Source organism: Rhinoderma darwinii, chromosome 12 (genome assembly GCF_050947455.1).
Source record: "Rhinoderma darwinii isolate aRhiDar2 chromosome 12, aRhiDar2.hap1, whole genome shotgun sequence".
Lineage (NCBI taxonomy): Eukaryota > Metazoa > Chordata > Amphibia > Anura > Rhinodermatidae > Rhinoderma > Rhinoderma darwinii.
The window spans coordinates 85,348,839-85,375,349 of NC_134698.1; the positions used below are offsets into that span (position 1 = coordinate 85,348,839).

At 43.5% G+C, this 26,511-nt stretch overlaps 1 protein-coding gene across 1 annotated transcript in view; it reads left to right on the forward strand.

The window, feature by feature from the left end:
- Positions 1 to 26,511, forward strand: part of CEP128 (centrosomal protein 128) — a 134,824-nt gene that overhangs the window by 35,171 nt on the left and 73,142 nt on the right. Inside the window, exons 9-17 of the mRNA XM_075844463.1 lie at positions 5,721 to 5,807; positions 8,484 to 8,558; positions 9,023 to 9,149; positions 9,431 to 9,591; positions 11,314 to 11,664; positions 17,649 to 17,865; positions 18,283 to 18,716; positions 19,347 to 19,511; positions 22,485 to 22,640. Of these exons, the coding sequence (XP_075700578.1) occupies positions 5,721 to 5,807; positions 8,484 to 8,558; positions 9,023 to 9,149; positions 9,431 to 9,591; positions 11,314 to 11,664; positions 17,649 to 17,865; positions 18,283 to 18,716; positions 19,347 to 19,511; positions 22,485 to 22,640 (1,773 nt within the window). The remainder of the gene's footprint in view (positions 1 to 5,720; positions 5,808 to 8,483; positions 8,559 to 9,022; positions 9,150 to 9,430; positions 9,592 to 11,313; positions 11,665 to 17,648; positions 17,866 to 18,282; positions 18,717 to 19,346; positions 19,512 to 22,484; positions 22,641 to 26,511) is intronic.

A 26,511-nucleotide genomic window follows, 5' to 3' on the forward strand; every position in this document is an offset into this window, starting at 1 on the left:
TCGCAAAAATCAAGCCCTCATACGCCAATGTCGACGGAAAAATAAAAATGTTATAACTTTTGGAATGTGAAGATGAGAAGTGCTTGGTCATTAAGGCCGAAATTTGCCTGGTCGTTAACGAGTTAATACAGCTTAACCCCTTCCCTCTTTAGCCACTTTTGACCTTCCTGACAGAGCCTCATTTTTCAAATCTGACATGTGTCACTTTATGTGGTAATAACTCCGGAATGCTTTCACCTATCCAAGCGATTCTGAGATTGTTTTCTCGTGACACATTGGACTTTATGTTACTGGCAAAATTTGCTCGATATGTTCAGTATTTAATTGTGAAAAACACCAAAATTTAGCGAAAAATTGCAAAAATTAGCATTTTTCTCAATTTAAATGTATCTGCTTGTAAGACAGGCAGTTATAATACACAAAATTGTTGCTAATTAACATCCCCCATATGTCTACTTTAGATTGGCATCGTTTTTTGAACATCCTTTTATTTTTCTATGACCTCACAAGGCTTAGAACTTTAGCAGCAATTTCTCACATTTTCAAGAAAATTTCAAAAGGCTATTTTTACAGGGGCCAGTTCAGTTGTGAAGTGGTTTTGAGGGCCTTATATATTAGAAACCCCAAAAAAGTCACCCCATTTTAAAAACTTCACCCCTCAAAGTATTCAAAACAGCATTTAGAAAATGTCTTAACCCTTTAAACATTTCACAGGAATTAAAGCAAAGTAGAGGTGAAATTTACAAATTTCATATTTTTCTGCAGAAATACATTTTTAATACAATTTTTTTTATAACACAGAAGGTTTTACCAGAGAAATGCAACTCAATATTTGTTGCCCAGTTTTTGCAGTTTTAGGAAATATCCCACATGTGGCCGTAGCGTGCTACTGGACTGAAACACCGGCCTCAGAAGCAAAGGAGCACCTAGTGGATTTTGGGGCCTTATTTTTGTTAGAATATATTTTAGGCACCATGTCAGGTTTGAAGGGCTCTTGCGGTGCCAAAACAGTCAAAATCCCCCAAAAGTGACCCCATCTGGGAAACTAGACACCTCAAGGAAATTATCTAGGGGTGTAGTGAGCATTTTCACCGCACAGGTTTTTTACAGAAATTATTGGAAGTAGGCCGTGAAAATTAAAATCAACATTTCTTCAAAGAAAATGTAGGTTTAGCGATTTTTTTTCTCATTTCCACAAGGACTAAAGGAGAAAAAGCACCGCAAAATTTGTAAAGCAATTTCTCCCGAGTAAAACAATACCTCACATGTGGTAATAAACGGTTGTTTGGAGACACGGCGTGGCTGAGAAGGGAAAGAGCGCCATTTGGCTTTTGGAGTTCACATTTAGCAGGAATGGTTTGCGGAGGCCATGTCACATTTACAAAGCCCCTGAGGGGACAAAACAGTGAAAACCCCAAACAAGTGACCCCATTTTGGAAACTATACCCCTTGAGGAAATTATCTAGGGGTATAGTGAGCATTTTGACCCCACAGGTTTTTTGCAGAAATTTTTGCAAGTAGGCTGTGAAAATGAAAATCTACATTTTTTCAAATAAAATGTAGGTTTAGCTAATTTTTTTTCATTTCCACAAGGACTAAAGGAGAAAAATCACCATAAAATTTGTAAAGAAATTTCTCCCGAGTAAAACAGTACCCCACATGTGGTAATAAACGGCTGTTTGGACACACGGCGAGGCTGAGAAGGGAAAGAGCGCCATTTGGCTTTTGGAACTCAAATTTAGCAGGAATGGTTTGCGGAGGCCATGTTACATTTACAAAGCCCCTGAGGGGACAAAACAGTGGAAACCCCCCACAAGTGACCCCATTTTGGAAACAACACCCATTGAGGAAATTATCTAGGGGTATAGTGAGCGATTTGACACCACAGTTTTTTTGCAGAAATTATTGGAAGTAGGCCCTGAAAATAATAATCTACATTTTTTCAAAGAAAATGTAGGTTTAGCTAATTTTTTCTCATTTCCAGAAGGACTAAAGGAGAAAAAGCACCACAAAATTTGTAAAGCAATTTCTCCCGAGTAAAACAATACCCCACATGTGGTAATAAACGGCTGTTTGGACACACGGCAGGGCTTAGAAGGGAAAGAGCACTATTTGACTTTTTGAGATCACATTTAGCAGGAATGATTTGCGGAGGCCAGGTCACATTTGCAAAGCCCCTGAGGGGACAAAACAATGAAAACGCCCAAAAAGGGACTCCATTTAGGAAACTACACCTCTTGAAGAATGCATCTAGGGGTGTAGTGAGCATTTTGACCCCACAGATGTTTCATAGAATTTATTAGAATTAGGCAGTGAAAATAAAAACAGTCCTTTTTCTTCAATAAGACGTAGCTTTAGCGCAAATTTTTTCATTTTCTCAACAAATAAAGGAAAAAAAGAACCCAACATTTGTAAAGCTATTTCTCCCGAGTACGGCAATACCCCATATGTGGTCATAAACTGCTGTTTGGGCAAACGGCAGGGCTCAGAAGGGAAGGACCGCCATTTGGAGTGCAGATGTTGCTGGATTGGTTTCTGGGCACCTGTGGGCCCAAAACAGTGGAAACCCCCCAGAAGTGACCCCATTTTGTAAACTACACCCCTCAATGCATTTACCAAGGGGTGTAGTAAGCATTTTAACCCTGCAGGTGTTTTGTAGAAATTAGTGTGCGCTCAATGTTGCAGAGTGAAAATGGGATTTTTTTCCATAGATATGCCAATATGTGGTGCCCGGCTTGTGCCACCATAACAAGACAGCTCTCTAATTATTATGCGGTGTTTCCCGGTTTTAGAAACACCCTACATGTGGCCCTAATCTTTTGCCTGGACATATGACAGGGCTCAGGAGTGAAGAGTACCATGCGGAGTGGAGGCCTAATTTGGCGATTTACAAAGTATTGGTTCACAACTGCAGAGGCTCAGATGTGAAATAATAAAAAGAAACCCCTGATAAGTGACCCCATTATGGAACTGCACCCCTCAAGGCATTTATTAAGGGGTGTAGTGAGCATTTTCACCCCACAGGTCTTTTCCATAAATGAATGCGCTGCGGATGGTGCAAATTAAAAATTTATATTTTTCCCTAGATATGCCATTCAGTGGCAAATATGTCATGCCCAGCTTATGACGCTGGAGACACACACCACAAAAATTGTTAAAAGGGTTCTCACGGGTATGACGGTGCCATATATGTTGAAGGAAACTGCTGTTTGGGCACGCTGTAGGGTTCAGGGCCGAGGGAGCACCATTTGGCTTTTGGAGAGCGGATTTTGCTTGGTACTATATTTGTTTGAGTATTGCTGGTGTTTTATAATGTGGGGGTACATGTAAGCGGGGCGGAGTATATAAGGGGCATAGTCAGGTGGTATAAAAAAATAAAAATAATCCATAGATGTGTGTTACGCTGTGAAGCAATCCTTTCTGCACAGGCCGGTGTCGCACTGATAAATGGTGTCATTTCTTATCCCCCTTTTGGTCCACACTCCGCGCCTTTGTAGTTTGGGGAATTTTGCTGGGAAAGTATTATCCTGGTATAATACGGGCACCGTCGCTTCCATCGGATATGATTGGGCCCTCCCTTCCTGGTTCCCTAATTTTAGGTCCTTGATAAATCGCCTCTTGAAACAGAAGAAATGTTCTCCTCGGGCACAACTGCATATTTTTTTATTTCCTGACTTATTGGAGCCATAACTAATTTTATTTTTCATAGACGTAGCGGTATGAGGGCTGGTTTGTTGCGGGACGAGCTGTAGTTATTATTGGTACCATTTTGGGGTACATGTGACTTTTTGATCACCTTTTATCCTATTTTTTGGGATGCCAGGTAAACCAAAAAACGCAATTCTGGCACAGCTTTTTTTTGGTTTTTTTTATACAGAGTTCACCACGCATTATAAACTACATGTTACCTTTATTCTGCGGGTCAGTACGATTCCGGCGATACCTCATTTATAGAACTTTTTTATGTTTTACAACTTTTTGCACAATAAAATTACTTTTGTAAAAAGAATGTATTTTTTCTGTCGCCAAGTTGTGAGAACCATAACGTTTTAATTTTTTTGTCGACGGAGTTGTATGAGGGCTTGTTTTTTGCGGGACGAGCTATAGTTTTTATAGGTACCATTTTTGGATACGTGCGACTTTTTGATCACTTTTTATTGTAATATTTGTAGGGCAAAGTGACTAAAAAACAGAAACTCTGGTAACGTTTTTTACGGGTTTTTTTTACGCTGTTCACCGCGTGCAATAAATAATATAATATTTTGATACCTCCGGTCGTTACGGTCGTGGCGATACCAAATACATATGGTTTATTATTATTTTTCAATAATAAAGGACTTGATAAGAGTAAAAGGGGGATTGTGTGTTATTTGATTACTTGAAACTTTTATTGTTTTCAAACTTTTATTTTTTACACTTTTTTATACTTTTTTTACACTTTTTCTCAAGTCCCACTAGGGGACTTGAAGGTCCAACGGTCAGATTTTTTTTTTTCTAATACATTGCACTACCTATGTAGTGCAATGTATTAGATCTGTCAGTCATTCACTGACAGCAAGCCGTTTAGGCTTCGCCTCCCGGCGGGGCCTAAATCGGCTTCCGTAATGGCAGAGCAGGAGACCATTGTGTCTCCTGTTGCCATAACAGCAGTCGCCAGTCCCGATTGCCTGTCAGGGCTGGCGATCTGCTTGTAACCGCTACGATGCAGCAATCGCTTTCGATTGCTGCATCGAAGGGGTTAATGGCAGGGATCGGAGCTAGCTCCGGTTCCTGCCGTTACAGGTGGATGTCAGCTGTACAGTACAGCTGACTTCCACCGCTGATGACGCCGGATCAGCTCCTGACCCGGCGCCATCTTGCCGGCAGCTACGGAAGCCGATCAGGCTCCGCCGCCGGGCGGATCTTGACCGGCTTCGGTGCTAGGCAGACCGGGAGGCCAGTATTAGGCCTCCGGTTGCCATTGCAGCCACCGGAACCCCGGCAATTTCATTACTGGGGTTCCGATGAGCTGCAAACACCTTAAGTGCAGCGATCGCGTTTGAGCGCTGCACTTAAGGGGTTAATGGCGGGGATCGAAGCTAATTTCGGTCCCCGCCGTTACAGTCGGATGTCAGCTGTAAGATACAGCTGAGATCCGGTGATGATGGGACCGGCTCAGCTTCTGAGCCGGTGCCAAACGTTTGACGTACATGTACGGCAAGATGCGGGAAGTCAGTACTTTCCATGACGTACATGTACGTCAAATGTCGGGAAGGGGTTAATACAAATGTAATGTCCTGTAACTGAAAATGCTTAATTATTTTGTTCTGGTCTTATACTACAGTCAACTCCAGAGCTGTACTCACAATTCTGTAGGCTGCCATCAGCACTTTGTTAGGTCAGGTTATAGTTTAGCCGATTTGCCCAAAAGTGCTGCTCTTCGGTGCCTTGCATTGTGGGAGATGTATTCTTGTTCTACATCAGACTGTTGAGATCTACAATTTATTTGGCTTCCATTGACAGCACCTTCTGTTTTCATACTGTAGGCTCTAAGTTTTATTGTGCGTAAATTTAAACTCCCTCAAATACCGGGTAAGTAACTTCTTTAGGTATAACGGTGACATATCTGTAATTGCTGATAAGCTCTTTTAACTTCTTGGCGTTTCCCCTGTGTGAGTACAGGGGGCCCGGCATGTTGACATCTTATGAAGTTCTCATTAATGTCCCTTATTTTAATACAGGAACTGAAAAAACGTGAATCCAAGTCTGATGAGGTGGAGACGTCACTGAAGGACAAGCTCGGGAAGCTGGAGAGTGAGAAATGCCAGGTTTGAAGATTGATATTTCCCTTAAGAGGGCACCAACAAAAAGGTAGAAGGGCTCCCGTAGGCTATGCTCACCTGTCACTACACTATATAGCTGCACATTTAGCTAGAGACTCCCTGCTGCTTGTCACTCTGGAGGTAGCTCTGACCGTGTAGGACAATAAGAAGCCAGGTGGTCATTGCATTGCTGCAGGTACTAGTCGTCAGTGTGGTCGAGGGAGGCTTCAGGACACAATGGGAGGCACTAGTGTATTTGAGGTTCAGTGAGTAGCCCCTTCATTGAGCACTCAACAGTAGTGTTAGAATTGAAGGGGCTTTACTATAATTGACAGATCAGTTTGTGTGTTGGGCCTCTTATCTCTCTACAGTAGAGAATGGACACATACCTGTCACTGGATTCAGTCCTCGCACTTGTGCTGTTCCTCTCCAGTGGAATCAATAAGACTTGCAGAAACCTGAGTGTTCTAAAAGTTAATTATAGGAAAACCTCTCATTACTATGAGCACCAGTAGGTGGAGCCCTCTACTGGGCTAGTGTGGAACGGCTTCTACAATGTGGCTAATAAAATCGCAATTACAAAGGTCGTCATTTTAAGGGGGTTTTACCAGTCCCTAAAAATTGATGGCCTATACTCAGGATAGGCCATCAATAGCTGATGGGTCGGGGTCCGACTGCCGGGACCCCCACCAACCAGCTGTTTTCAAGGGGGTGCAGAGCTCGTACGAGCGCTGATTCCCCTTCATTTCTACTTGCTCGCTGTAAATAGTCGACACAGATGTAACGGCGATTCACAGTTTTGCAGTCTTCTTCCATTCACTTCATTGGGAGAAGACTGCAAAACTGAATCGCCGTTACATGTGTCGACTATTTACAGTGAGCAAGTAGAAATGCAGGGGAAGTGGTGCTCGTATGAACGTTGCACCCCCTTCAAAACAGCTGATCGGCAGGGGTCCCGGGAGTCTGGCCCCGACCCATCAGCTGTTGATGGCCTACCCTGAGGATAGGACATCAATTTTTAGGGACTGGAAAACCCCTTTTAACTTTTTCTTCTCGTGTGTGTGTGTGTGTGTGTCGGTGGGATCAGTTTAGATACTGGGACAAGGCAGGGGTATTCTACATCAGGGCCGGCTCCAGGTTTATGTGGGCCCTTGCGTGACACAGACTTAGTGGGCTCCTTTCCGGGGAAATTCACTGCGGCAGTAAAATGCCAAAAATCATCACTTTGTGCCCCCATATAAACGTTAGGCCCCAAGTTTGTACCCAATAAATGTAGTGCCCTCTGTAGATAGTGCAACACAGCCCCCCCTCCCAGGTAGTGCCACACAGCTCCTGACATCACTGTCTATATATGAACAGTGTTGTCAGGGGCAGCCCCAGATCCATAGTCCCGGGCAGAGCACTACTAGCACTCTGCCTGGGAGTGGCTTAGCTAAAGGCTCATGGACCCTGGTGCAAGAATTCAACTTAGGCCCCCATACCCAACACCACCAGACCCCTGCGCATGCCTATACCCAGCTGCCTTGCCCGAGAGACCCCATGGGTGCCCCCACACAGTATAATGCTCCCTGTAGCTGCACCATACAGTATAATGCCCTCCATAGCTGCACCATACAGTATAATGCCCCCCATAGCTGCACCATACAGTATAATGCCCTCCATAGCTGCACCATACAGTATAATGCCCCCCATAGCTGCACCATACAGTATAATGCCCTCCATAGCTGCACCATACAGTATAATGCCCCCCATAGCTGCACCATACAGTATAATGCCGCCCATAGCTGCACCATACAGTATAATGCCCCCCATAGCTGCACCTTACAGTATAATGCCCCCCATAGCTGCACCTTACAGTATAATGCCCCCCATAGCTGCACCATACAGTATAATGCCGCCCATAGCTGCACCATACAGTATAATGCCCCCCATAGCTGCACCTTACAGTATAATGCCCCCCATAGCTGCACCGTACAGTATGCCGCCCATAGCTGCACCATACAGTATAATGCCGCCCATAGCTGCTCCGTACAGTATAATGCCCCCCATAGCTGCACCATACAGTATAATGCCCCCCATAGCTGCCCCATACAGTTTAATGCCCCCCATAGCTGCACCATACAGTATAATGCCCCCATAGCTGCACCATACAGTATAATGTCCCCCTATGTACCTAATAGAAGAATAACAACATAATTACTTACCTACCGACGTGTGGAGGATCCTTCTTCTCCTCTTCACTGTCCTGTGAGTGACTCGGCACAGGCAGGTGCAATGTACTGACATTACTACATCGCGCCTGCCTGTGCCGATCTGCTCACGGCATCGTGAATGCTGGAGCGAGGCTGGGACACTGCTCTGGTCCTGGCATCGCTGTCCATATTCACGGTCCATATGTGGACAGTGATGTCCGGGGCTTTTCCAGAGACTGAGTCCCGGAGCAGAGCCGCTAGCGCTCTGCCTGGAACTTCTCTCCTTCTTAAATCACTGTCCATATGGACATTGATGCCTTAACGACGGCAGCGTCCGCACCCGGCGGCCAAGTGGGCACCCCCAAGTGGAGTGGGCCCCGGCACTGGCCCGGGTTTGCCGGGTGCGGATGCCGGCCCTGTTCTACATTACTCATTGTGGTATTGACATGTTTGTATGTAAATGTCGCTCCCTTCTCTGTCCTTATTCAAGTTGAAGGAGGAGTTGGAGAGATACCGGAGGAGGCTGGATCAGACTGAAGGAAGTCGAGAAACTCTGCTCTGCCAGGTGCTGCAACTCGAAAAATGTTATATGATTATTATGTATTTTATTTTCTCATCTGAATACTCACTAAATTATGGTTAAAACAATAAAAATAAAAAATCTGTTTTGGAAATCTCGACTGTACAAGATGTTCTCAGGAAAGGGCATTTTTAGATGTATGTTTTATCCTCGTGCTGTTATCTATGGGGACAGCTGCTTTATCATTCTACAAACTGGTATAAACAGGACATCTGACGTGCACAGGAAAATGGCTTACCCACTGAGGTAGTGGTAATAGGAGAATATCGGGGAATTTATTTCCATTTTTTTAATATGTTAGTTATGTTGCACCAAAGGTGAATCTTTACGTTACTGAATAACTCAAGCTTTTCATTTGTGTAAACCGATATAATGGTTGGTCTGCAGGTACTTCATATGTTACCTGTCACATGGAGGCTAATTAAATATGCTGATCATTTGCGTTGTAGGTGGAGGATTTGCGCAGTCAACTTCTGAAGCTGGAGGAAGATCGAGGTCACTTGCAGCACCAGGTTTCCCAGATATCCTTACAAAGTCAACATGAGAACATTGAGGAGCAGCAGAGGATTCGTGCAGGTAGCGTCCTTCCCCTGAGGCTTTCTGTGTGATCTATAGATGTGTTAGGAAATTTCTGCTGCATTTTACTGATAAAGAAGATACTCTTTGAATAACAGGATCTATATACATAATAGGTTAACTAAAGGTGAGCGCCCTCCTACTAATACATGGGTAAGCACACGAGGCGTAGAATAATGGGACAGAGAGGGAACGACCCTGAGGAGTAGTGTATAGCGACCATGTTCTCATTCCTCAGGATATAACCAATGTTCATCTCCTGCTGATTTTCTTCCTTGTAGCTGTAGAACGTTCTGAACGGGAAAAACAGGAGCTGGAGCATCAGATCATTGAGTTGCGCACTCAGCTAAACCGAAGCGCCATGCTGTCTGAGATTGACGATCTAAAACGCAGCCTAGACCTGAAGGACAGAGAGAAGGTTCAGCTAGCAGAACACCTAGAAGTATGTATACAGGGAGCTGTACTGCTCTTATAGCAGGATCGATAGTAAACACTGCTGCAGAGATGAACGGCACCACGCCTCTTCCCCTCTACAACATGTGGAACCAGCATAGGACGGACCCTGTGTCCTCTGTGAATTCTTGGGCCTCTGTGGGCCCCATGTTCGTGCTAAACCATAGAGCGCACTAGAAATGACAAGTTATGTTGTATATTTCCTCCTTTCGGTTCGCTCCCATTCTGCAGGATTATTTTTGTTCCTCCCTATTTTTACAAGGCTACTGCAGAATGTGGTGTGAAGTTCAGGTGGTACCTTCAAGTGGCAGCTGGCACCGTGCACAATGAACTTGCATATGACAAAACGTATTTATTTAGAACAGCTCGTCGTTGCAGCTTGTGAAGCGACTACATGTCCGCTATAACAAGCACCAATCCATGGCAGGTTCAGCCTGCAACGTCTCACCTGGTGCCAGTGTGATCATTGTCTCTTAATGCCACACAATCTCCTGGCTCTCACAAGCTTCTTTCTCTCATAAGCAATTAGATGTCACTTAAGGAGGTTATAAATCTCTGGAACACAAGGTTACTGCAGCTCCGCACTGCCAAGTCTATAGAAGAGGCTTTATTATTAGACTTCGCTTAAGGCGGACAGAGTGTAACAGCGTTAATACATCACCTCTAAAATGCTGCAGTTTAACTTATTTTGGAACAAAAACAACTTGTCCCCACCATTATTCCCATAAATTGAGTTTCAGATTATCCTCTTAATCTTGTGGACTGGAGAACTCAGCCAATGTCTTAAGAGTGACAGAGCCAAGCTGTACGAACCAGCATCCCAAAATCCATGAATCAAGCACCTGTAGTGTAATGTTTTATTACCACCCTACTCAGTGCTTCATGTGCTGGAAACCAGTTTGAGTATGTTGGCTTGGTTATGTTTCATTTTCTGGAAGAATTTTGTCACTAAGGGGACTTGTACCTTGAAATAATGAGCAGCAGGTTAAAGCCCCCACCTCTCTCTTTACAGCTTAAGCTTTAGTCAGTCTTTCTGTTCAACCAGAAATAATGATTTATACACCGCAAAACCACTGATAGAGGAAAGTTCAGAAAATCTTCATGCTCACCAGAGCCAGATATTAGTTTTGAACTATTTGGAGATAAATGAGTAGATATATAGGCAGCCAGGGAGAGTGTATATATTGTTAACCATGACCACATGTCCTTGCTGCTTCACCTCATTGCTACACGGCTGAACCAATGTGTTGATTTATGCAAGTTTGCTTGTGTGCTGACCCAAAATAAGGAAGGATACTAATGGGTGTTTTTGGAGTCCAGTGTCAAAACTTCCTGCTAATTCACCATTAGAACAATTTTGGTCCCATGCCAGATGAGCAGGGGTTCTAGGCCGTCGGGTGATGGCTTTCTTGACTTTTACCTATGGGAATTTCTTCCATAATGAGTAGACGCAATCTTATAATAATGCAGGGAGCAACAATACTGTGAATCCTTCTAAGCTGCAACAGACACAGGCTGCAAATCTGGGACTTCAGATGAGTTTACACGGAGGCCACAGGGAATAAAGTCTGAAGGCTTCTCTGCTTTATCATTGGATTGCTCCAGGTTGTAACTCCAGTAATAGCAGTATATTAGGGTATTGGCGTTTGTGCGGTTTCCTTCCAGCATTCTTGGGTTCATTTTGAGCCTTTTTCTCACCTGTATCTTGCAGTCGTTGAACACAGACATGGAGAAGCGAGAGCGACAGCAGCTGAGGATGTTGCAGCAAGTGAAAGACATCCAGAGCCGTTATGACACATGTGAAAAGGAGAGGAGACAGTTTGAGAGTCAGAATTCAGAGCTGGGGCAGCAACTTGAGGAGGTAACTCAAGAGGCTGAAAGGTGTCTCACAGAACTGAGGCAGGCAGAGACCCTACGTCTAGAGGCCGAGAAGAAGAAGGAAGATCTGAAAACAAAGGCACAGGAGACTGTCAAACATTGGAAGCTGAAATGTAAGAAGCTGGAACGGGAGCTGCAGAAAAAAGAGGAGTCTGTGAGTTTATCGTCCGAGCGCTGCACGCAGGTAAGTCGTCCTCTCATACTTCATAAATACATAATACTGATCATGTGTCCTCCTAGGTATTTTGTGAAAAACACCCCTCAAGGATTTTATCAAGGGGTATAGTGAGCACTTTGACCCCACAGTTTTTTTGCTGAAGTTAGTGGAATGAGGTCGTAAAAATAAAAATCTATTTTTAAAACGTAGAAAATTTTAAATTTTTACAAGGCATGAAGGAGAGAAAACACCCCAACATTTGAAAAGCAATTTGTTCCAATTACGGCAATACACCATAGGTGGTAATAAACTTATGTTTTGACACACGGCGGGGGTCATAAGTGAAGGAGCACCATTTTGGCTTTTTTTAGCTCAAATTTGGCTGGAATGGTTTTCGGGTGCCATCTCGCATTTGCAAAGCCCCTGAGGGACCAAACAGCGGAAACCCCCCAAAAGTGACACGAATTGGGAAACTACACCCCTCAAGGAATTTATTGAGGAGTATAGTGAGCATTTTGACCCCACAGGTTTTTGCTGACTTTAGTGAAATTAGGCCGTGAAAATGAAAATCTACGTTTTATTCAAATAAAATGTCGTTTAGCTCAGATTTTTCAATTTTTACAAAAAATAAAGGAGCATCGCAGCATTTGGAAAGCAAGCTCTTCTGAGCACAGCAATACCCCATATGTGGTAATACACTGGTGTTTGGACCCACGGCAGGGCTTAGAAGGCCATTTGGCTTTTGGAGCTTAAATTTTGCTGGAATGGTTTGCAGCGCCACGTCACATTTGCAAAGCTCCTGAGAGACCGTGGAAACCCCCCAAAAGTGACCCCATTTGGAAAACTACACCCCTGAAGGAATTTATCCAGGGGTATAGTAAGCATTTTTACCCCACAGGTGTATTGCCAAATTTAGTGGAATTCGGCTATTTAAATTGAAAAGCTAGATTTTTTGCAATAAAACGTGAACATGTTACATTTTTACAAGGAATAAGGGAGAAAAAGCACCCCACCTTTTAAAAAGCAATTTCTCCCGATTACAGCAATACCCCACGTGATAATATACTGCTGTTTGGACACACGGCAGGGCTCAGAAGAGGAGTAGCATCATTTGGAGCGCAAATTTACCTGGAATGGTTTTCGGGCCCAAGTCACATATGCAAAGCGCCTGCGGGGTCAAAATAGTAGGAACCCCCCAAAAGTGACCCCATTTGGGAAACTACACGCCTTAAGGAATCTATCTATGGTTATAGTGAGGATTTAGACCCCACTGGTCTTTTACAGAATTTATTGGAATTAGGCCGTAAAAATGAATATCAACATTTTTTCTACTAAAAAGTTTTTGTTTTTTTTCATTTTCACAAGGGATAAAGGAGAAAAAGCACCCAAACGTTTGTATAGCAATTTCTCCCGTTTACGGCAATACCCCATATGTGGTCATAAACTGCTGTTTGGACACACGGCAGGGCTCCGAAGGGCAGCAGTGCTATTTGGCATGCAGATTTTTCTGGTTTGGTTTTTGGGTGCCATGTCACATTTGCAAAACCGTAAAGGTACCAGAGTACAGTGGAAGCCCCAAGAAGTGACCCTATTTTGAAAATTACACCCCTCCAGGCATTTATCATTTGCCTGGACATATGACCGGGGTCAGAAGTGAAGAGCACCATACGCATTTGAGGTTTATTTTTGTGATTTTCGCAGCATTGGCCCAAAGCGCTCTGAGGTTTAATAGTAAAACAAACCCAGAAATAGTGACCCCTATTTTGGAATCTTTTAAGGGGTGTAGTGAGCAAATTGCCCCCGCAGGTGATTTTTCATTAGTAATTAATGCACAGTGGATGGTGCAAAGTGAAAATTGCCATTTTGGTGCACAATGTGTTGTGCCCAGTTTGTGCCACTGAAAACAAATACTGTATTTTTCGGACTATAAGACGCAGTTTTTAGCAAGAATAAATCTTCCTAAAAAGTGCCTGCGTCTTATAGTCCGCAGTCAAGGGACCCGACATCACCGGGCCCCCTGACCGCTTCATTACTTAACCCCTTCCAGACCCAAGACGTGCCAGCACATCATGGAGCGGGGGGGGGGGGGTGTTGTATGGAGCGGACTCATGCGCTGAGCCCACTCCTTACACTCCAGGTGTCCTGGCCGTTTAAAGGGGTTTTGCCATAAAGCACATGTATCCCCTATCCCCTATATCCTATCCATACATGTGTGATCGATAAGGAGAATGGGGACCGAAAGTCACCAAGAGAGCTGCATGAGAAGCTTTGACTTCCGCATTCTGTGTCCGGCAGCTTCATAGAGATCAATGGGATTCTTCTGCGCATGTGTTAGCGGCCCACTATTGATCTCTATGGAGCTGCGGAACAGATAAGCCGGACACAGAACCCGGAAGTCCAGACTTCTCATGTTGTGCTTTGGGTGACTTTCGGTCCCCTGTTATCCTTATCGCTGGGGTTCCAGCGGTCGGACCCCCAGCAATCTCACATGTAGCCCTTATCCTGTGGATAGGGGATACATGTGTTTTATGGCAAACTCCTTTTAACAAGTTAAATGCCGCGGTCAATAGTGACCACAGCATTTATAGGGGTTTTTCTATGAAGGACATTTATGACATATCCACAGGATATGTCATAAATGTCAGATAGTTGCAGGTCCCACCTCTGGGACCCGCACCTATCTCTAGAACGGGGCCCCCTAAACCCCGTTCTAGCTTTCTGTGCTCTCACGGCCCCTTGATTACATGTGGAGTTACTGAAAAAGCGTAACTCGCTGAGCTGCGCTGTTTCCGTAGCTCCCATAGAACTGAACAGTACTTACGGAAACAGCGTAGCTCACATTCCACGCTGCTTCCGTAACTGCCATTCACTACTATGTGAGTTAGGGAAACCGCGTGGCTCAGCGAGTTACGCTGTTTCAGCAGCTCCACATGCAACCTAGTGGCCGCTGGTTTAAGTCCCCTAGGGGAACTAAAAAAATGTGTAAAAAAAAACCAAAACGTTCAATAAATTTTCAGGAGTGTAAAAAAAAACAAAACACCTTTTTCCCCAAGCACATTGTAAAAAATTCAATAATTTGGTATCGCTGCGTCCGTAAAAGTCTGATTTATTACAATATACCATTTAACTCGCACGGTGAGTTTAAAAATGTAAAACATCAAAATAGTTTTTTGGTCACCTTAGCGCTTAAAAATGTAAATAGAAAAAAAAAATGATCATAAAAATCGTATCTAACAAAAAATGGTGCCAATAAAACTACAGCTCGTCCCGCAAAAAATAAGCCCTCACACCGCTCAATCGATGAAAAAAATATAAATACATTTATGGCTCTCAGAATGTGGTGAAACACAATAAATTATTTTTTAACAAATACTTTTTTCCCCATTTTCTGGTGTCTAAAACCTGGGTGCGTCTTATAGTCCGAAAAATATGGTACCTCATAAACTGCTAAGCGGGTTCTCCCGGGTATGGTGATGCCGTATAACTGGACGTAAACTGATGTTTTATAATGTGGGGGCAAAAGTAGATCAGGGCATAATAATGGGCTAAATAAATAATAATTCGTAGATATGTGGCCGGTGTCACGCTGATAAATGGTGCCCGATCTTATCCGCTTTTGGAACACTGCACATTTTGTGTCGCCATATTCTGAGAGCCAGAACTTCTTTCTTTTTTTCTCCTCCGGAGCCGTGTGAGGGCTAATTTGTTGCAGAACAATCTGTAGTTTCCATTGGTACCATTTTTGGGTACATGAGATTTTTTTGATCACTTTTTATTCCATTTTTTTTGCAAGCAAGGTGACAAAAAACAAGCAATTCTGGCAATTGTTTTTTATTATTTTTATTTTTTTATTAGAGTGTTCACCTTGGGCTATAAATGACAACTTTACTTTATTCTGCGGGTCGATACGATTACGGCGATACCATATGTATCTAGGGTTTTTTTTATGCTTTTGGGGCGTTTGCGCAATAAAATCTTTTTTTTTTTATAAAGTAATTTATTTTTTGTGTCACCATATTTTGAGAGCCATAACGTTTTTATTTTTCAGTCAAAAAAGCTGCATAAGGGCTTGTTTTTTGCGAGAAAGGTTGTAGTTTTTATTTGTACTGTTTTGGAGCACATACGACTTTTTGATCACTTTTTATTCCATGTTTTGGAAGGGTTGGTGACCAAAAATAGTGATTCCGGCACTTTTTTTTTAAAAAAATTTTTTTTTGCGGTATTCACCATGCGGGAAAAATAACATTATATTTCAATATCGTGGGTCGTTACGGATGCGGTGATGCCAAATATGTGTACTTTTTTTAACGTTTTCATTTTTTGCCTATAATAAAAGACGTATTATCGGAAAAAAGGAGTTATTGTATTTATGAACTTGAAACTTTTATTTTTATACTTTGTTTAAACTTTTTCTTAACTTCTTTTTTTTGTCCCAATAGGGGATTTGAAGGACTGCACCTCTGATCTTTACTCTTAATACATTGCACTACCCACATAGTGCAATGCATTAAAGCTGTCCGTCATTCACTGACCGCACGCCTATTAAGTCCCGTCTCTGGGTGGGGCATAATAGGCTATCCGTATGTGGCAGACCAGGAGGCCAGTGTTAGGCCTCCGGTTGCCATAGCAACGATCGGAATTCTCACGATCACATCGTGTCAATGGCAATTGCTACAAAGCACGAAGATGCCGCGATCGCTTTTGATCGCGGCATCTAAAAGGTTATTGGCAGGGATCGTAGCTAGCTCCATTCCCTGTTGTTGCAGCATAGTGTCAGCTGTAACATGCAGCTCCTGAGCCTGCGCCATCTTCCTCATGCGGCGGGAAGCCTTTTAGGCCAAGTCTCCGGGCGGGACCTAACAGGCCTCCGGCCTGCCAGAGCAGTCATCGGAACCCTGCGATTTCATTGCAGGGTTCCGATCTGCTTGTCAACACCATAGAAGCAGCGCTCACTTTTGAGCGTTGCATCGAAGGGGTTTATCGGCCGGATCAGAGGCTAGCTCAGGTCCTGGCCTTGAAGCAGTGATGGCGTTAAGCTATTACTGCTTTAAAACTGTCTCTGCAGACACTGTAGCCTGTTAACACTATGATGTACTATTATGTCAGTTCGCGTTAATAGTACATCACAGGGCGTTAACGGGTTAATAATGATTTTTATTCAATTTTACCAAAATATGTTTAACCATACAACAAATATGGGTACGCAGACCCAAAATACAAACATTTTCATAACAGAAAAAGGGAAAATTACAGTGTTTCTCTGTCGCCAATAGAAAATAGAAGAAGTCCACCTGGGTAAAATCCATGCCTCACAAATATTCCAAAGTATAACTATCAGGTGATATGTAAAGGACCCCCCATGTACCTATACAGGACTTTTAATCAATGGCATATTCTAATGATAGGACACGGCCATCCGTTAAAAGTACCAGACCACACCTTGGAGGAGTTAGAGCCTTCCAGATCACAATCAACAATTGTAGCGGTCAAAGAAACTGTCCGAGCAAAATTACTAAACCGATCAGATCCATATCCTGGCAGATCAGACAAATTGCAGTCAGATTAGTTTATCATTTACACACTACAATTTAGGTTGATTTTGGATTCATTCATATCATAGCCATAATTGTGTGTAAATGGGCCTGCAATCTGGCCATAAATACTGGCTTTTTCTTAGCAGATCCACTCTCCTTTCTATAGTGCCTGCTTTGTGGTCACAGACAGTGCAAAGAAGGATGGGACGGGTTGGATTTAATATGCCCTCGACCTATGTTCCCCAAGGAAATAAGCAGAATCAGAGGTGCCTGGCAGTCACGATCTCCCTGTCCCTACTGTAGTAGCCATGCAGACTGAGCTGATCAAGGCGTGCAGGACAGCCATGAACCTGAATGAGCAATTTTATGTCTATGACCAACTTTAGTCTTATAGAACCCTTAACATTCACTTGACAGAGAATAAGCTTGCTTTGTTATGTACATTATGTAGGGATCATCTCTTTTGTTTGCTTTCAGGCAATTAAGGAGAAGGAAGAATTGAAATGTCAGCTTCAGGCCACCATACAACAGGCGGAAAGTCTGCGCAAGGAGCTGGCGGAGGTGCTGAGCCGACGTGCTCAGCAGGAGGAGGAATTACATCTCCGGCAAGTGCGCTTAACTGAACTCCAGGATCAACAGCTTGAACTTGAGAAAGAAGTGCGCGAGTCACAGGAGCTGGTCGGGAGGCTGCAAGGTAACATCCACTTTCATACCTTGTTGACCATGTGGTGCCTTACTGCCATTTTATTTTCTTTTTTTCAAGGTGCCAAAATGTATTCTGTAGATTTACTGTAAAATGCAGCTGCTCCATGATCTAGCATTGTGAAAGGTCCTCCAGACGTCACGTCTAATGTGGTGCAGGTCTCTTCTATACCGATGCGTGTGAAACCTAATTATCCAGTGCACATTTTTTGTGACCGTGAGGTTGGATGGGGACATATGTCGTGTTTCTTTGTAATGTTAAAGCAAATATTTATAAAATAATACATTATTTAAAAAATAAAAATAAAATACCCAGTGTTTTCTCCAGTGCTGTTATTTTATTATGTGGGACATAAGCAGCAATGAGTAATGGTTATTGTGCTGAATTCATGGGATTGCTGTATTACAGGAGAGCTGCAGCGGCAGGTTCAGCTTCAGCAGCAGTTGCAGGAAGACCGTGAAAGACTTCAGGAAGAGATTCTGTTGTCAGGACGAGCCCAGGAGAAGAGTAACGAGAAAATCCTAGAACTGCAAGAGTCTGTGAGGGATCTGAGTGCAGAGAGGGCCGAGTTCAACAGCCGCCTGGCACAGGAAGAGAAGAGTGCCAAAGAGCTGAGGAGGAACCTATGTGAGGCCCAGAAACAGGCAGAGTTTGCCCGTGAAGAGCTGAGCTCCGCAGGAAGGCAGCTGAAGATGGAGAGGGACGTGCACCAGCGGGAACTGACGGACCTGCGCTCTGCTGCTCAGACTGCTAAAGCCAAACATGAGCGCAACATCCAGGAGATGCTGGCACATTTCCGGCAGGAGAGAGAGGAGCTGGAATTTCACATCCGCACCCTTAAGGTGGCTATCACACTGCTAATGTACAGTACGTAGTTATGGGGGTATATTTCTATGTGAGATGATTATTAGGGGGGCTTAATTATGTGTCATATTTCAAAATATTTCTAATAAGCATAAGTCAAGTGTGAAAAATATATCACATGAGCCCACAAGACTGAATTAAGATTAAGACCGTTTAAAAATGAATTAAGAAAGGCACTTGGTTCATCTGGTGTCAGATTTAGTCTGACATGTTTTTATCACACCATCTTGTGTAAATGAACAACGAGCTGGGATTCAGTCTAGGTATCTCAGAAAATGTTGGTAGAACTTGTACCATTTTTGCCGCCTCTTCCATGACACTAATAATAAACATGCCCAATTATTGTTAATACAGTGTAGGTTAGCCTTAGGCAGTTTATAATCTCAGAATCTCCTTCTTTATGAGCATACGCAGATATTTGAGCAAGGTAGTGGAAGCAAAATGACATTTTCTAAGGTTGTTTTAGAGAGCCCATTATAAGACACAGACTGCCATAAAACAGCCTCCTCATAAGAATAAAGGATTTGTTTTTCCAGCTGTATTTAGATCTCTTAAGCTCATACAGATAAACATATTCTGACATTTTGAATGATTAATGTGTCTTTTAGGCAGAGCTGATTGACAGCAAATCTCTGGTGAGGTCTGAGCGTCAGCGGCTGGAAAAGATGAAGATCGAATGTGATAAACTTTCTGAGGAAATGTTTCGTGGCAAAGAGGAGATTGCCGGCCTGAGGTGCAAGTACCAGCTGGCTGCCCAACATGTGGATGAGAAGGTGAGCAAAGAGTAGATTTATTATACGTAGGGATCTGGATAACCTCACTGGATGCATTTAGAAATCTATTTTGAAGATGTTCTGCAATCAAATATATGACAGAAGAACCTTTGCTTTTTACCGGTACACGAGTGACATAAGTTGATAACGTTGCAGCCCGTTATCGGCAGTTAACAGAGGGTTTCCGGTATTATGTAAATAAAGCTTCATTATTTTAAAATGACAAAGTCTGCTGCTTTCTAATATACTTCGTTTCAGTTCCTCACCATTTTCAAGATCTCTTCTTCCTGTTTGTGAATGGAAGAATTGTTGTTTATATTCAGAGAATGAACAGTCTGGACCCCAGGCTGATAAATTTTACCTGCACTGATACATAGTAACAAATTATCAGGACAGGAGATCGCTTTGTTCTGCTGATGTGTTTAGGTCACAGAGGATTATCTAGACTAATACAGTGTAACGATCCCTCATCTAAAAAGTTTTAGGTCTGTACAGGTTTTCAGCCTCTTAAGGCCATATTCACACGACAGTGAAAAGGGCATTAAAAACTGATTAACTGAGTTTTTCGTGGCCATTTTGCATCAGTGTGGCTCTAAATCCATTTCCAGTCCCTCATGGCCGTTAAAAAATAAATAAAAAAAATAAAGGTTTTTTTTTTGTCCCAACCCCCTGAAAACACCACAGTGCCCATTCTAGTTGGTACCACAGTTCCCACATATAAAGTGACAGTGCCCACATATATAAAGAAAGTGCCAGTGCCCACTGTAGATAATGCCCACATAGTGCCACAGTGGCCATTATAGTTAGTACCACAGTGCCCACATATAAAGTGCCAGTGCCCACATATAAAGTGGCAGTGCCCACATATAAAGTGCCAGTGCCCACATATAAAGTGCCAGTGCCCACATAGTGCCAATGTAGACAGTCCCACAGTGCACGCATAGTGACATAGTGCCCGCATATAAAGTGCCAGTGCCCACATATTCCCAATGTAGATAGTGCCAGTGTCCCCTGTAGATAGGGCCATACCCCCATATAGCACCCCCCCTTGTAGATAGCAACCCCCCTTGTAGATAGCAACTCCCCTGTAGATACCACCCCCTCCCCTGTAGATACCACCCCCTCCCCTGTAGATACCACCCCCTCCCCTGTAGATACCACCCCCTCCCCTGTAGATACCACCCCCTCCCCTGTAGATACCACCCCCTCCCCTGTAGATACCACCCCCTCCCCTGTAGATACCACCCCCTCCCCTGTAGATAGCGCCACTGTAGGAGCGGAATCGCTCTGGCCGGGGATTCCGCTCATAGAGGAGCCCCTGACGTCTATATGGATAGTGATGCCGGGGGCTTCTCCAGGGCCGGAATCCCCTGCCAGAGTGGGGTTTGGCTGACGGGGATTCCACTCCCAACAGGGAGCTATAGTGGCGCTATCTCAAGGGGATGAAGGGGGGCGGGGGGTTGCTATCTTCAGGCAGGGGGGTGCTATATACATTGGGGGGTGCTTTCTACAAGACTTGAGTCCCCGGCCAGAGATCTTGCGATGCTCTGGCCGGTGATTCCGTTGTTGAAAGCCGTGACTTCACTGTCCTTATATGGACAGTAATGTCAAGCTCATAGTAGCGATGTGTGCGGGGAGTCCTCGGGCAGGATCCGACCGACCGTCACAAGGATTGATTCCTGAAAAATGTCCGGTAAAAACTAATCTATTGACTTCTATGGGAGCCGTCTGGCCAGGAAAACGGCCAAAAATAGGTCATATCCTATTTTTTGACAGCCAATATTCACGGGCTGTTAAAAAAAAAAAACCGGCCGGGTGAATACAGCCATAGAACTTCATTGTCCTGAAGACGGCCGTTAAAAACAAAAATGTCCGTCACGCGGCCGTTTTTCACTGTCGTGTGAATGTAGCCTAAAGTGGTCTTCCCTGACAGTGAGTAGAGATCTTGGTGAGAAGTTGAAACACAAAGTCGAATAGAAAATTGCAGAACTTTTTATTATACAATGATTAATCTTTTCATGGAAGGGAAAGACTTTATGTGATAAATGGCACGCTTTAATAATTTGGAATAAAATCGGTGACCTTCGCTGGTAGATCATTACTTAGGTCACGCTGCTGTGGGTTACAGCCTGCTGTTGTCCAGTATTTGTGTGCAGTTCTTCCACTGTCCACTTGGAGGCGCCTGCAGCATTATTAATTCTTTTACTTGTCCATGGTAGATCGAGTGCAGGACACTGCAGAGGTGAACGTTTATTGCTACAGTTACTAAGATTTCTTGAATTGGTAAATATAACCGGTGAGATTTATTCTGTGCACTCGCATATCACCATACAGTATTCAGGACCTTCCATGTGATAGTGGAGAAATGTTGTGTAACTGAGCGTGGGTCAAGAATCTTCCAGGCATGTGCACATACATATGAGGCACATGTGAAAGGAGAAGATTTTTGCTTTGATCAGGTAGTTCCTTATCTCAGGATCAGTCGGTACCGCTGAGAATCTCTGCCTCACATATGCGCAGGGGATGCCTCACCAATAATGGCAGGGAGCTCAGCGGGGGTCACACTGCAGCCCTTCTCTTATGTGGCAGATGTGCAGGAAGTACTGGCATGTGCTCTGTAATCCTAGGAAAAGGAGATGATCTGGGGTAATAACACTTACACACACGTAGTAGATAGGGTGCCATGCTGTCTGCTGATGATATCGTAAACAAAGCAGCCAGTATACAGGCTGTGCCACTATAACGACTAAATTATCACCTGATTGATTCTAAAATCTTGGACATATTCTGTGTCGTACTGTGATTTGTGCTATATACGCTGCACAGGTATGCTGTCTCATGTCTATCACTGATAGGACGGTACAGAGGTGACGCTGATTACAGCTTTACACTGGTTACTGACCTGACCTGTGGAGCAGGGATTTGCTGGACAGATTTTAATGGTCATTCTAATGGACAGGTCTCCCCTTACAGGATCAGCAACTGAAGAAACTGGTAGACGCCAATCAAAACCTTAAGGAGAAGCTGAATTCTCTAGAGACCGAGCAAGAAACTATCCTAAGTGCCATAGAGACTGAAATCAACTCTGCCTGTCAAATCCTGTCCAGAAACTCCATGGAGAAGTTTAAAGTAAACCCTCATTATTAACCATTCTGCCTCCTGTCAGTCCAGGATATATATATACACACTAGTTCTATAAGTTTAGAAGGAAGGGTTCCCCCAAAACTGCGCCCCTCCTGTTTATGGTTGTGTCTGGAATTGCGTTTCACCCACTTTAAGTAAACACCAGACTCATGGACAGACTCGGCGCTATTTGTAATCTCATCCAACCCCTTTTTTTCCTGCAAGTCTTTAATATTTTCAATCCCCCCCCCCCCCCCATTTTAAAGATATCTGCTTGGTGTCAGTAAATGGAAACCTTTATTTGTTTTTATCTAAACTAATCGCCATCATAACAGGTGCACAACTATTTAACCCCTTCATGCACCGTACGTTTACAACACTGGTGGGAGGTTGTTCACAGTGCCATACATGTACAGTGTGGGGATGGAGCGAGCTCAGGACTTGAAACTGTTCGATCTGTAGCAGGTGTCACCTGTAATGGCCAGGATCTGACTGAACACCAATCCGGGCCGTTTAACCCCCTAGATGCCACGGACACTAGCAACTGCCTCTTCAGTGGTTTTACAGAGGTAGGGACTCACTCTGTACGCCCGCTAGTGCTCCTACGGTGCCATGGCAGGAGGGGGCTTAACAAAGGCCCCCAGGTGAGCCATGGATGTGAACCTATTATGCCCTGACAGAGGCAGTGTAACACTGAAAGGCATAATACACTGCAATACAGAAGTAGTGGGACTAAAAAAAATTGTAACAAAAAATTATCAGTGAAGATTATTTAAAAAAAAAACTAAAAAAAAAAAAGCTATACATAAATGGAATCGCCGCAACTTGAACAATCGACTTGTGTTTTTTTATTTTGCATGGTGCACGCTGTAAAAGAAAACAAAATTTTTGGGGGATTTTCCCCGAATAAAAAAAAATAACAAACCCTCATACAGCTCAGTCGACAGAAAAAAAAAATCTTGAAATGCGGCGGAACACAAGCAAATTAATAAAATACATCTATTTTTATACCGCACAATTAACTCTGTAAAAACAAAATGCAAAAAACAATTAGGGGGGCATGCTGTTTTGTTTTTTAATCTCCCCATCCAAAAATGTATAAAAGTAATACAATACATTAAAAGTACCCCAAATAGGGCTATTAATATAATAAAAAGCTGCACCCTTAAAGGGGTTCTCCGGGTATTTTAGATTGATTGATTGATTGATTGGTCTATCGGTGGGGATCCGACTACCAACAACCCCTCCGATCAGCTGACTGAAGGGGTCGCGACGCCAAAGCATCTTCAATGTGTGCCGTAGCGACTGTGCCTGGGATTGCAGAAACGTCCCATTCACCAGAACTGCAATCCAAACACCTTTCAAACAATTTATTTTAATCTAATTGTACATGAACTTTGTAATTTACGTACTGTTGAAAAATTTATTTTGTATCATCCATGCAAATTCTGTGTGAAGTTACTGCCACTAGGTGCCACTTCCTGTTATCTGCTGTCCACACCCTGTTGTAAAGCAACATCCGTTTCTAGTTACAGAGCAGAGTATACGGACTGCAGGAAGTGGGGGTGTCTCTTTACAGACTGCCAATAGAAGCCTAAAGAGAGGGGAGTAGGAGGAGAGAACAGAGTAAGACACGACACAGACAGGCTGCACATAGAAGTCTATGGGGAGGGGGAGGAAGCAGAGCCAGAGGACACAGACATGCTGCCTATACAAGTATATGGAGAGGGGAAGGAGGAGCAGAGTGAGAGGGAACACAGACACACACAGACGTGCAGCTGCTCATATTGAGATTTATATCTCGCCACATTGCTGGATTCTCAGCTACACTGCTCATTACTGCTGTATAATCCCCTCCAGGCTGCTTCTATGGGTGCGCTACAGAGAGATGGTGGAGCAGGATGTTCTGTTCCCTATGTGTGCAGTTTATAGAAGACATGATCGCAGCTAGGGTCCGCCCCACTAGAAAACTGAGAATTAGAGATAAAGCTGAAAAGATTATTCTGAAAGGTTAGGTATGCTTAAACAGGCTCGGTCACCACATTATAAGTGGCCTATATTGTACATGATGTGATCGGCGCTGTAATGTAGAGAACAGCAGTGTTTTTTTATTTAGAAAAACGATCATTTTTGACGGAGTTATGACCTATATTATCTTTATGCTAATGAGTTTCTTAAAGGGAATGTGTCGCTAGAATTATTCATTTATTTTTTTTTTGTTTAACAATTATTATTTAAGTCATTACACATTGTTTTAATTTTTTAAATTTTTTCACAAGTCAGGAAATATTATAAATTAGATTCTAATTTATAACATTTCCATGTGCTGGCCACTAGAGGGAGCAGTTCCCAAAATTGCAGCATGGTCAATGTGGTAAAGCAACCTCATTGATTTATGCTGCAAATTTGGGGTGGACACACTCGCTCTAGTGGCCTCACACAATCCCCCCCTCCCTTCTTCTGGCTAGTGCCAGGAGAAGGAGGTGGTTGAATCTTCAAACCTCCTAGACTGTGTGCCGCCATTTTCCGAGCGACTGCACAGTGATAGGATTAGATAGAGTGCTCAGCAGACAGTATAACACGGACAACTGGGCGTATTTTACTTTTTGACCAAGTGGGCGTTGTGGAGAGAAGTATATGACGCTGACCAATCAGTGACCAATCAGCGTCATACACTTCTCCGCATTCATTTACTCAGCACATAGTGATCTTATTACATCGTTATCTGCAGCCGCATAAACACACTATAGCGTTACTCAAGTGTCCTGACCGTGAATAGACATTACCTCCAGCCAGGACGTGATGTCTATTCACAATCCTGACACTTCTGTAGCGTCTGTGTGATATTTACAGCAAGGCAAACGTAATCTCGCGAGATTACGATGTAACCTGTCATTTAAAACGAGATTACGCTTGCCTTGCTGTAAATATCACACAGACGCTACAGAAGTGTCAGGATTGTGAATAGACATCACGTCCTGGCCGGAGGTAATGTCTATTCACTGTCAGGACACTTGAGTAACGTTATAGTGTGTTTATGCGGCTGCACATAACGATGTAATAAGATCACTATGTGCTGAGTAAATGAATGCAGAGAAGTGTATGACGCTGATTGGTCACTGATTGGTCAGCATCATACACTTCTTTCCACAACACCCACTTGGTCATATAGTAAAACACGCCGAGTTGTACATTAAGAAAGTAATTAGCATAAAGCTAATATAGGTCATAACTCTGTCAAAAATGATCGTTTTTCCAAATAAAAAAACACTGCTGTAACCTACATTACAGCGCCGATCACATCATGTACAATATAGGGAACTTATAATGTGGTGACAGAGCCTCTTTATGGGGCGGTGCAGCAAGCGCTGATCAATGAGACATCATTGATCGGCGCTCGTTTGCTCCTGTCACACGGAGTTATGGATGGGGAGGGGCGCTCGTTACTCTGATCCCTCGTCCTCACACATTATCATGTCGGCAGCGCGTCTCCTGTTTACACACCAAGATGCGCTGCCGACAACCAGAATATTTCACTTTTTTAAAACGATCCGACCGGCAGATGATCCGGCATTTGCTCGTTCATCTGATGATCGCTGCGCTGTTTACACAGGACAATTATCGGCAACGAGCGTTATGTGAACCAATTATCTGCCCGATAATCGTCCAGCGTAAAACCCCCTTTACACAAAGTCTATTAGAAAGTTTCCAAAATTCTGATTCTACAATAATAAAACTTACATAAAACCAGATTACCCCTTTGACGATGACTCCTGTCTGCAATGAGGTCCTTCCACTGCTGCTCCTTATGTCACCTGTAACCCCTCATCTCATACACATTATTAGCTCTCCCCTATAAACATGAACGCTCAGATCA